The sequence below is a fragment of the Stegodyphus dumicola genome, chromosome 11, assembly GCF_044657685.1.
Source record: "Stegodyphus dumicola isolate Sdum_Otavi_A_Nest chromosome 11, ASM4465768v1".
Lineage (NCBI taxonomy): Eukaryota > Metazoa > Arthropoda > Arachnida > Araneae > Eresidae > Stegodyphus > Stegodyphus dumicola.
The window spans coordinates 53,584,617-53,598,206 of record NC_140778.1 but is presented as its reverse complement, the minus strand read 5'-3'; the positions used below and the strand labels follow the sequence as shown (position 1 = coordinate 53,598,206).

General features: G+C 31.9%; 1 protein-coding gene across 1 annotated transcript; it reads right to left on the bottom strand.

The window, feature by feature from the left end:
* Positions 1–5,866: 5,866 nt before the first annotated feature.
* Positions 5,867–12,604, bottom strand: LOC146993989 (uncharacterized). The gene has a single exon (XM_085826691.1). The coding sequence runs from the start codon at positions 11,968–11,970 to the stop codon at positions 10,945–10,947; it is 1,026 nt and encodes a 341-aa protein (XP_085682817.1). The 5' UTR covers positions 11,971–12,604; the 3' UTR covers positions 5,867–10,944.
* Positions 12,605–13,590: the final 986 nt, after the last annotated feature.

Genomic DNA, 13,590 nt, shown 5'->3' with positions numbered 1-13,590 from the left:
GATTTGAGGTACATTATGAATGCAGGTGCTACCAGGATAAAAAACATTTATCTTTTCTGCTACACTGATGACCACTTACACATTTCAAGAGTAATATCAACATGGTAGTTACAGATATGGCACTGTTTGACTTTTGTTTTTACTTATCAGAGATTAGCAAATAAGGCATAGTTTGAAATTATTATACACACAATGTGATTTCAAAACATTAAATTAGTAATTATTAAAAAGACACACAAATTCTGTTTCAAATGACAATTATGTTTCAAAAGCAAAATGAGTAAATTACAACGTGAGTAAATTATGAATTCAGAGTCTCAGTTTGGCCATGCTTGATCTGTACATAAAATATATGGCATATAATTATAAAAAAATAACTTCTAAGAAACAGTATATTCTTAATTTGTTTTAAGAATATTTTCTGAAAATTATTCAGATTTTTGAAGTTTTCAAAAAAACAACACTTTTTTTTCATTTTCATAAAATATATAAATTACTATTTCAGTGTTGATGAAGTATCAGACTTTCAATACTCAGCTACATAAATTTCTATCCATAAAAATTGTTTTGCTACTTTTTCATCAGCAACTTATAACAGATTTTATTTTAGATATAAAAAATGCACTCAGATATATATGTTCTGCTTTACCACTCAGAAATAATACTTAAGCGAATTTTGTAGCATGGGCTATACTTTCACATCATTTTAAGTTTATTAACTTCTTTAGAATATGGTCACTTTTATCTGGTTGCATGCATAGTCTTCCTTTTATTTTTTGTTTATTACCTCAGTCTTTAAAATATACTGAACTCGCATTCTCTACATTGATTCTTTATAAAAATGAATATTTAGACAAAATAATGAATAAGACAATAAACATTATATAACATCACAGAGCTAATTCTAGAATGGCTACTATGTGGAAGGCTATCAAATACTGCATTTTTAAAGTAAATAATAGATGCATATTTCTATCGCAGTTATATGAGAACTGAATAATATGAGATTATAGTACAGTTAGTTATAAGAGAATATCTGAAATAATATTTTCACCAGCATACACATAATGTTTCAATACTTGGGTTTTCAAAGCAGAAAAAGTTATAAAATAATACACATCTTGAAATAAGTGTCAAAAGTAGCTAGTTATCTGATACATATGTAGATCATATGAGCAGGAATGTGATATATTAATACATATATATGCCTTAGTGTAGAATTGGGTGCCCCTTCGATTGGCGACATTTTTTAAAAAATTTTGGCGATGATACCTCATTTCTGGTTACCACAATAGTTTTAACTTTGTTTTAGCTTCCCAATTTTATTTAAATGAAAATAGATTGATGTGTACATGGACATATTTAAAGCAGTGCGCAATGCCTAGTTTGTGCAATTCTAGGATGTTTTTTTTAAGTAAAAACAGATCGATGTGTACATAGACACAGATCTTGTGCAATTCTTTGACTTCTTATTTTGGTTTTGTGTAGCGGCCATCTTGAAATTGTGCCTTCCTGACGTGATCTTGGCGTTAAAAAAGAATCTCCAATAAACAAGGGGCACCCAATTGTAAACTTTTACTCATATATAAAATCGGATCGAAAAGTAATTGCCACGCGTTTTCGTAATAGACGCACATTACTCGACTTTTAATGCTAATTTAGCAACATACAGAACAAAATTAGGAATCAGATACCAAACAAATATAAACACATCTTAATCCCGTTTTTCCCCATGTATTTTCCTTTTCTCCCTAGCACCTATTCCTCACATGATATTTACTTCCGTTGGCATAATGAAATGTCGCCCATATCCTTAAAGGAGCCAAGTTGGCACAACCAAGGCTGTTCTCCGAACCTTATCCGAGTTTTGGATGGTACTTGGAAGTAACAGTAACTCCTTTGGCCACATAAAGTTTCTTAATTCCTTCCTTCTTCTTCAGAATAGTGCAAATCGTCAATGTTGAATGGTCATAAAACTTTGCCAATTCCATCACTCTTACACTACACTTATGTTTATCTATAATTTCTTTCATAATTTCAATGGCCATGGCTTTGTTTTCTTTGCAGCACTATCTCAGGCAATAATCTTCTTGGGAGGCATTGTGAAAAAAATATTTTCACTTTAAATGTTAAAAACAATTAACTCTCAAGCACACAAACACATAGATCAAAGAAGACTGAGTGATCTGATGAGGCGATTTCCCGAGTCAAGCCGAATCGGGAAATAGCACCACGCATATCAACACCCTGGCTCACTGCTCGTTACTCGAGTCAGTGCTCATATTTAGAGACGAATTTTTCGCTCATACTTTCTCCGTATCTCGAATAAAGAGGTTCCACTGTATTTAGAATTAAATTCAGATGTTTAAAATCATGTATTCATTTACTTAATTATGTGTTGTTGTTTCTCATCCCCGTGACCAGCAGAGCTAGATCAGGCCCATGAGCCTATTCACACTGAAAGAGTCCAATACGAAAAGGGAGCCTTGAACCAGATTCTGTCTAGCAAGCCCCAGACAAGATAAGATGTGATCAGGAGTGGTCTGTGTGATAGAACACTTAGTGCATATTTCAAAGTGTTTATTACCACCGACAAAAGTCATTGATAACAGATAGCCACTAAGGAATCTAGTAAGTGCAGTTTGATTTCGTCTATTGCTGCTCTGAACTGCTGTAAGAGCCACCAGGGCACTTACTCTGATACCATGGGTGCACTGGTGGAACCATCCAAACGGCCTTATTCTTTGCCTTACATTTAGAAAATAGTTCCATATAAGTAAGAGGAGCGGCAGGCACTGTGGTCTTGCTAGCACCAGCTCTAGTCAAGCTGTCCGCAATTTCGTTTCTAGCAAGGTCGACATGGGACAGAATCTACTGAAAATGGATCCGATGAGAAATGGAAAGTTGTTTTAGTTTCCTGAGGATGTTTGCACTTGTATTATCCCTCACATTATGCCAATCAGTTAAGTGCTGGATGGCACTTCTACTATCCAAAAAGATCCAGATATCTATTAACTGAGGAAGCCACATGATGGAGTCCAGACCCTCCAGAATTGCAGTAAACTCGCTTCGAAATACCGAGTAGAAGTCTGGATTATTTCTTTGAATTCTAATTTCTTGATCCCGAAATCTAATATAAATGCCACTGCCAAAACTGTCATTAACAAGTTTACTGCCGTCCATATACATGTGGACGGTGTTCATAGGGACATTATTAATTATTTCAAGAGCTAACTGTTTTAAGTAGCACAGCAATTCTATCTGTTTGCTAACTTGGACTTAATTCTGTTACAGACTTTACCTTCAAAAGCCTTACAGAACAAAGTCAACTAACAATTTGAATGCATAAATATTTATTTCAGTATAAAGATGTTTCCAGTGATATACAGCAGGAAAAAAAAAATAAATAGCCATAATCTGCTTCTATAATGGTCAGTAGCCCCCTGTACTGCCATTAATACCCCCCACAATTCTGCTTTCCTGAGAACATGTAAGACTTCTAGAAGCTGCACTGCATTCTTTTGTTAAGATGCAATTTTTAATCAGATTTCTTTTTCGTAATGATTAACACATGCCAAACAATCACCTATTAAAAAATATGTATGTATTGTCATTATCTCTAACAGTATCCATGCTTTTAGTAGAAATACTGTCAATAAAAAATTTTTAAACAATGTTGTTATATTTCATTCTTTTTTATTGAAGTAATCATATATATTTCTTTTGTTCAGAATGAATTTATCACAGTCGAAAGAGAGAAGGAGGGAGAAAACATGAAGTGTCACTAAAGTATTTTTGATAAAATTTAGAATTAAATTTAAGAAAAAAAAAACTGAAAACTTTCAGATTTTAATGGCTAACCAAAAGGGTTTTTTATGCTTTTGCTGAGCTCGCAGTGTACCAGTCTGCTGTTGCACTCACTCCTGCTAACACATTTTTTTTTTTTTTAGCTTTATTATTAAACATTCCTTTCTTTGCCTTATGCAATTCAATAGCAAAATCACAAAAATTTTGAAAGCAGCATATGTTGAGAATTCTTGATGATGCGTTAAGCACTGCCATAGAAACATTTTTCTTTTTCAGTCTTCTCTCAGTTCATCATATCAGTGTTCAGTTTCCTTACTAAGATGGCTTACAAACTTTTTTCTTTTGTCATTTTATTATGAATGTTTTGTATATTAACTTTATTTATTTAATATCACATTATTTACACTTATGCCACATAAAATTCAGTTCAACAGCAAACTCGCAAAATATTAAAAAACAGCTTATCTTTAAAATTTCTAATAGACAGTCTCGTAAGCTGGACATAAAAATGTTTTATTCTGGAGTCTTTCATATTGCCAACTCGTTGAGTTTTTTTAATCAAAAATTCATTAAAGCATTAAAAAAAAAAAGAAAAAGAAAAAGAAACAAATAATAAAAAGTATGTATAATGTCATTCTATAAAAAGACTGAATATTTTTATTAGATCCTGAATTAAATGCATTTTTATTATTTAAATGAATTTCAAAAGTAAGAAACGAATATTCTTAAAAACTGCATCTATTGCTTTCAAACAACTAAGCTTGTTATTCTAAGACAGACAGACTCAGTTTCAAAGATCTTCCATTTCGCTGAATAGGACAGACTTCAATGAAAAGTGAAATGAAGCATTTTATAGTGATTCGATGCAAAATCCAGTTTTAAGTCTACCCACTTTTTAACTGTATGCTTTCTCACTAAAAGTCATCTTCAGTAGTAAATTTCCACAGAAATGTGTTTGAATATGTTCTATAACCAAAAAGAACTTTTCATTTTATTTACCTATTTTTGATTAAGAGAAAAAATTTTCTGCAGAAAAATGTACCTGCCAATTTAGTTCACTAGCCACCCTAAAAGAAAATAAAAAAATTATATTCTATTCTTTTTAAACCTATCCCTGTAATAACACTTTTTTTTTTTTTCGAAGCAAATATTATGAATAAAAAGTTTCTACAGTCTTTCATTTTACTTTCTTCTTCGTGCATCATGCATTAAACTAAAATACAATTAAAAATCATCCATTTCCTTGCAGCAAACTCATTTGCAAATAATAATATCTACAGGTGGTATAAATTTAAGTACATAGGTCCATGAAATGCAGTTCTGTTTAGGAATCTATAAAGACAGCTGTTGTTTGCTTCAATACATTTGTATTTAGCATATATCAATATGAGTTTATGAATGTAACTAGTTAGGGTGTTAAAATATACAACCTATAAATAAATTACTTATAATATTCTGATTAATTTTATCTTATAAATTATAATATATAAAAAACCTGTAAAGTAAGTACTTGCATGCATCTTGTTTATTTTGTTCAGTTATGCAGGTATATTATAGTTTGACCGTTGCAAATGCAACCTTGGTAGGCATTCTGCCCAAACACTCAGAATCATCCAAAAGGGATTATATATATATTATGTACTGCATAGGAGCAAAAATTAAGATTCATATTGATTTAAAACTTGAAAACCAAGCATATTGATTTTTTTCCCATAATTTATGAATTTTATATGAAAAGTGCGTTTTCCTTCGCCTGTTTAAAAAAAAAAAGATGACCAAAAATCATGGAATTATATTTTTTAGCAGAAGTATATTTTTTAAAGCATATTAAAAAAAATGGTCAACTCTTTGCCTTATTTGAGCAGGATATGTCCAGATCATATCGATTTAACATAACATTTGCCAGTATTGTAATCTTAACATTTACCAGTATTTAAACGTGACATTTGTCAGTATTATAAGAATATCCTTCCCCCACTCCCCAAAATAAATTTCGTGTTCCCACCAGACATTAGAAATAATAATGCATGTAGATTTTAGCACAAAAATCAAAGCGAAATGTCATGTAATTATTTATTATAGCATAATTATTATAATTAATTAAATAACTGTAATAATCATTTAATGTATAATTATTATAACTAATTATAAACAAATTTCTTTGTTTCAAGTGTGTAATAATGTACATACATTAAGCTCAAAGATAAAATATATAATTATAATATAATAATTATTTACTATTATAAACTCAATATATCAATTATAATGTTAGAATTCATTATACTACTATGATGAAAATTATACAATAAAATATTATAATAATTTCAACATTCTTTATCTTCATAAGCTCCACAGCCTGTTACAGGCCAAGGCTATCTCTCCAAGTTTTCTCCACCTAACCCCATTCGGCACAATAGCTTTCCATCGGTTACCTCCAATTAACCTTAAATCTTGCTCAACATCATCTGTTCATATAGCAGGTGGTCATCCTTTTTGTCTCACTCCCTCAATTCTTGAAAAGGTTATCTTTTTGGTTGGAAATGCATCATCATATCTAAACACATAGCCCAGTCAACATTGTTTGAATTGATAAAAATTGTTTGTAATATCGGGGAAAGTGCAGAATCAGCCACTGCTTGGTACGTTTTCAAGAATTGCACAAACTCGGTATCCATGTACACATCGGCCTATGTTCACTTAAAAAAAATTCCCAGAATTGCACATAAATGGCACTGTGCACTCGCTTGGCTTGATCCATGTATACATTGACCTATTTTCACTTAAAAAGTCAAAGAAAATTCACAAAAATCCAATTCTTCTTTGTCTTGTAAAAAATGACAAACAAATGAATGGGAGATTCTGCCCTTCACCCCTAATATAATGTACACAACAGTGGGATTCAACCAGTTTGCAATTGCACAGTAAAGTAATAAAATGGCTCAAAATTATACTGTAATATTTATTCAGGCAATTTATAATTATTTGGTTTTTAGTACAATTTTATTAAAAATAAAAATTTTTAAGTCAAATTTTTGCCGAATTTATCGTTCAATCACATAAAAGAAGTGCAGAAGCTTTCTTATTTAGGGTTCTAGTGTGCTCTGGCTAGAATTATGATTTATCCCAAGAACTAAGAAGTACTGGAGCCAGGCTTCGGTGGGATCCAGCATAAATTTTACACCCATTCACATTCATTGGCAGGAATACATGGAAGTGAGAAAAGTGAATTCAAGGACTCATATCTTCTGACAAGCTAATGTTATTTTAAAGATGAAATGTTTAAAGAACAGAGTACAATACAAATGATGCATCATGAATATCCATGCAATTAATTTAATCTGTGAAGAAAGCACATATTTAAATTATAATAAAAATATTTGCACATTACATACATTTAAACACATTTATATAACGACAATGTGCAAAACGTTTTTAGTTCCAAAGTTCAAAATCTTCATCTTTTTTTAAAAATTTTCTTTTACCCTTATAAAGTCTATGAATGGAGAATATACATTAGAAAGTCTGAAATCTGGATGTCCAGACCACTAGCAATTTTTTATGGTTTCTAGAAAATGATAATATAATAGTAAAAAAAAAAGGCTGATGTGCTGCAAAAACAATTTTTCATCCAACTAGCTCAGATTCTTGTATAGCACATTAATAACACTATACTGATTGATGGATACTTGCATTAAAACTGGCACTCAATTATAAATTCCTAGCAACTCTTTTTAAGTTGACTCCTTGAAGAGGCCTGATGAGTTGAAAATTTTTCAGGTAGTTTCCTAAGAGAATTTGAAAAAGAAAAAGGGGAAGCTTATTTGCCTCTGAAAAAGGTCACTCCATTGTGGAAAGGTGATCTAGTAAACAAAAAAAATATGTCTAGCTAGAACAGAAGGTGCACATCTGGATTTGGTGGCATGGGTTCCGAAGAGAGCACTGGGCTTGTGATTTTAAGAAGTTACCAGATGCCTTGTATTACTGTTTAATAAACAGCAGCACAAACTTGATAAAAATGAGTGAGGCAATAAGGTGGTAAGTCTAACTTCGTATGTCCAATATTAAAATAATCATTTATTTACTTTCAAGACTTGGAAGGTCATCAGATGGCATCACTTCTCAAGGAGATTAGCATGACATTTCCTAAGAAATTTCAGTACTGATTAATGCTAGTCATGACTACCCTTCTGACTACTGAGTGGTCACGGAGAGACACAGAACATTTATCTATCTGACCAAAACAATAAGCATCATAATGTTTTTGCAGAGTGAAGTGTTGCTCATATAGGTTTCCTTTTGTTGGCATAATAGAAGAGAAAAGAAAATGAATTAGATTCCACAGAACTTATGTTCACTTAACATAGCAAATTACACTCTACCTGAAGTTTCTAATTTCATCATGCATATTAATGTTTACAGGTTATTGTTACAGTCAAACGTCTTTAATCCAGACTCGTCGGGACTTTGGCGATTCTGGATTATAGATCATCAATTTAAATCTGGTAAAATGGCATGCAGAAATTATAAAATTAAAAATATGACACCGTAATTTATGAAATAAAGAGCAATTATGATCTAAAGGGTATCAAAATTTACAAAAAAAAAGCTTAATATTTATTTGTTTGTTTTATTAAACATTTCTTTCAACGCATGCATGCATAAAGCATACATTACGCATAGTCGAAATTAGAAAACTGCAACCAGAAAACTATTTGATGTGCATTCGTGATATTTATAATGACAACGAATTTGATTTAAATCATATCAAAGACGGAGTACATTGAGATGAAATACTACATTTAGTAAGGAATTATAAGCCGAATAAAATAAAAACATCTGTCCTGAAGATATATAGTGCTGACAGATCAACTTCCAGTTCATTGTGCGCTGCGACGTCCCCCCCCCCCCACTTTTTCTTTAATGGACATCAAAACATGCTTTCGCTTTGTAGATCCTTTGGCAGCTCCAAAATCGTAAATTCTTTTTGACATAATCGAAAGTTCAAGCTTACTTTTATAAAATTGCTCTAACAGTGCAAAAAATAATGAGCCGGATCTAATTAGAAGATTAAGGAACAACGCAATCTGCAATATTAACTGAAATAGATAATTAGATAATTTTAGCTTAGATTATACGATTCGTTATACATTAAACGCACATACGTAAACGCATTTACGCATGCGCAGAAAGTTTGCAGCTTTGAGGTCCGGATTACAGATCATTCTGGATTAAATACTTTTCACTGTATTATTATTATTATCAAAATTAAAGGTTGAATTTTTTTTTTCAGACACAGTTTTTAATCCTGGAGCTGTAACAGGACCTGCATAGTGGAAGTATATTTGGTATTTTGCTTAATATAGCAGTCTTGTCATTATTTGGGCTTAAAAATGTGCAGTTTCAAAATTAGGCAAAATAATATTACTTTGTGTAATTTTGGAAAGTTATTTAACTCTATTTTGAATGCAATATAAAGTGAAATTTTTCAGTTTACATAATTTGTGAAGATATATGGAGAAATGATAATAAATGAAAATGAAACAGAATTTTGCCATTGCGATGTTAATGCAATGACGAACTTTTTAGCAGGCAATTAATAGATAGAGAATATCATATGTTTTAAATCCAATAAATATCTTTACTGATAGTGAAGAAAGTGACAAAAAAAAGGTTTTTGAGAATGAAAAGATTTCGACTGAAAGTTTAGTGGGAATTCTTAAAATAACAGTTAGAGGACTCAAACAGTGAAACTTCGTAGCTCAGCAAGAAATCTATCTAAAAATTAAAGATGAAGCATTCACATAAAAAAATGCAGCAGCTTAACCAACTACACTGAAAGGAATTGTAAATAAAACAAATAAATATTTGGCTTTTATTTTTTGGTAAATTTTGATTTCTAAGATCATAAATGCTTCTCATTTCCTAAACAACTATTTAATTTTTTAATTTACAACTTCTATATGTTATATTTTACTAGATTTAAACTGATGATATAAAATCCAGAGTCACCAAACTCCCAAAGATTCTGGATCTTGAACTTTGTACTGTATTGCGTTCAATAGAAAGCATGTATGCCATATATGCAATTTTTTCTTGACTAATATTCCTGCATGTCATTTTCACACACCTGCTGGCTAGTTAGTCGCATAATGGCCAATGACAATACGTTTATTGATGTGGTACTTATACTGTTCAAGATCGTACATTGGCCCTTGAAAGGTTGGTAGGGATTGGCATTTTTCTGTTTGATTTGAATATTCTGTCTGCATGTGCCAGCATTAGAGAAGGTAGAAAGATTCCAAGGAACTTAAGTTTACTTAACAAAGCAAATTGTGTTTTTTCTTAACTTTGTAATTTGATTCAATTTATTATTCTTTGCAGGTTATTTGAAATTTGAATTTTAGACTAAATAAAAAAGCTTCTAATTCTTGAGCTGAGGCAAGATCTGAAAAACAAAAGCATGTTTCAATGCCAATCAAGAAAAAACATGGATAAAGGCATCTCCATCTCAAAACTGTGTGAGAAATATGCCATTGGGAGTCGATACTATGTGACATAAAAAAAAATGAAGAACATTTTTTAACAAGTATTCAAAAAATAACTTTGTGAGAGGTTCTCTTTGGATGAAGTTGAGTAATGTCAACTTGCTAACTAAAATATCACAAATGCCGTAAAACTGCAGTTCAGTATGAAGGACCAAAATTTCGGGAGGAATGGAATGCAAAAATCTTTAAGTCACCTGACTCTAAAATGTAGATCATTCTAAATCTTTTCAATCAACCTTAAGTATATGCTGCTTTAAATCTTTCCTTCATAAGTGAACTTGTTATATAACAGGGATAAGGATATATTGCTTCAGATCGATAATCCTTTAAAAGCTATTCATCTTTCACACGTGAAATTTTTATTTTGTAGAAACAAAAAATGATTTATTAAACACTTCAAAGAAATAAATTACATACCTCACGCAATGAAATTGTTTTGCTGCATGGACAAGTATTTACTGAATACAAAAGCAAAACTTCTTATTAAACTAATTTTCGCTCAAAACAAAGTTTCTTTTTAATTAAATAAAAGTCTCTTTAAGTTCTTCATATTAAACGATTTATTACATAACTAACTCATCCGATTTCTCTCCTATGTGGATAAGCATATACGCTTGTTTAAATCAGCCCTTTGAGTAAATGACTTATTATGTCCCCCAAAGTCACGAGATTTCTCTCCCGAGTGAATACGCAGATGCTTGTTTAAATGATGCTTCAATCTAAATGACTTGTTACACACTTCACATAGATAAGGTTTGTCTCCTGAGTGAATAAGCATATGCTTGTTTAAGTTACCCATGTGTATAAATGATTTGTTACACACTTGACACACATTAGGTTTTTCTCCTATGTGAGTAAGCATATGCATGTTTAAACCATATTTTTGACTAAATGACTTTTTACACACTTGACAAAGATAAGGTTTTTCTCCTGTGTGGATAAACATATGCTTTCTTAAGCTAACTTCTTGTATAAATGATTTCTCACACACTTGACACAGATAAGGTTTCTCCCCTGTATGAATACGCATATGCCTGTTTAAAGTACCATTTTGTCTAAACGATTTTTTACACGTTTGACATAGATAAGGCTTCTCCCCTGTATGAATACGCATATGCATATTTAAATTACCTTTTAGTCTAAATGATGTTTTACATACCTCACATTCGTAAGGTTTCTCTCCTGTGTGGATAAGCATATGTACATTTAATTCACCTTTCACTCTAAATAATTTGTTACATATTTCACATATATAAGGCTTCTCTCCTAAATGAATCAGCAGATGCTTATTTAAATCACCCTTTAGTCTAAATGACCTGTAACATACCTCACATACATGAGGTTTCTCTTCTGCATGAATAAGCATATGATTGCTTAAATTGCTCTTTATTCTAAATGATTTCTTACATACTTGACATATATGAGGTTTCTCTCCTGTATGAATAAGCATATGGTTCTTTAAATGATTCTTATGTGTTAGTGTTTTATTACACACTTTACATACATATAGATTCTCTCCTGTGTCAAGAAGCATATCTTTGTTTAAAGTATCCTTTTGTGAGTTTGACCTGTTCCTTACCTCACGTACATGAGGATTTCCTCCTGTGTGAATAAGCATATGTTTATTTAAACAGCCCTTTCTATAAATGACGTGTTATATACCTCACACACAAAGTTTCAGTATGTGTGGATATACATGTACATCTTTTATATAATATGAAATTTATCTCTTTGAGCTGACAGCCTTGATATTATTGTAACTGTAATTATTAACTAACTTATTTACACGTCAAGAAAATATTCTTGTTCTCCATGGATGTAAGAGGGGTTGATAATGAAATTCTTTCCCAAGCAGTTCCTGCACGCTTCAGATTAGCTTCTACATACATATATATCGCATCACCTATAAAAATAGTAAATTTTGTGCACGAGACTTATTCACTGAATAAGTCTTGATTTCCAGGAGCTGTTCGTTAGCAATTAATTTGTTATCATTCACAAAAATATGATTTCTTGCTCATGTATATATACAGGTTTAATTATGAATTTATGCCGTTTTAATTTTTTCAGAGTTATTGGCAACTGCTGATTGGTTCCAAAAAGTTATTTACTTAAAAGCTGTAAAACAATTATCATTTCTTGATACAAAATTTAGTAACGCTTTTCTGAAGAGAAAGAAAACTACGTTTCACTACTCTTTTCCTGCTTCTGCTTTGTGAAGCTTCCTTTCGGCAAAGCTGCCACTCGGCGCCTTGCGCTTCTACGCATGCGCAATGCTAGACCTCCATCCTTTAATTAAATCCCTTCAGATATTCTTCCGAATGCAGTTGGTAATAAAATTGCCGAAAATGTGATATCATCAGGGATTCTTACTACGGTGAACTAAGACAAAGGTCAGAAGCTGAGTAAAAATATGTTTCTACATCTTGACACTCGAGCAAGACGAAGTGTCTACAAGTCCAACGTTGGACAGTTAGCTCATGCATAGTACAGTGCTTAAATGCTTAAATGCTAATTGCTTATGCTTATATTAGCCCAGTTGGGCTTTAATAAGCTATATTGATCTAATCCCCTAAGGACAATCAGAATGTCAACTATCAGCTAGTTCCCAGCCAGGAAATCGGAGCGGGTAAGGAAAAGAGGGCCCATCGGCCATAGTGACAAAGTCCAATCATCAAAGTAACTTAACTCTTACCCCTGAGACAAGAGTAATAATCACGTGTATGGAGCTATGAAGATGCAAAAGAAATGAAAATACATGAAATATGCATAGGATACAGTGTTGAACATGTAATAAACAAATGAAAGTGAAGTAATGTACGCATAAAAATGTGTTATTTACATATTTGAAAACGAGTGGGCTAAGTGACAAAATTGTGATCCCTCATTCTGTGAGCCGTAAAAGGCCTGATATTGTAGTCCTCAGGAATGCAGACATAGTTCAGTACAGCATTAAAGTTTCCTTTACTGCAATTCAAGCCTTTGTCAAAGAACTTGCTGTTAAGTTTTTGCAGATATTTGCAAATATATTCAACTTGTAAATCATCGTGCAGGAGTTTGTTACGGATGTAAAAATGCGCTCCTGTCATGGTGCGTAAGATTGTGTTTTGAGTCACCTGCAATTTGTTGATATCTGAGCTCGTAGCAGTCGCCCAGACAGGGGACGCATAACACATAATTGGTCTTAAAATGGAAATATAAATCTGTCTTTTCCTTCTCAGATCTAACTGCGAGCTGC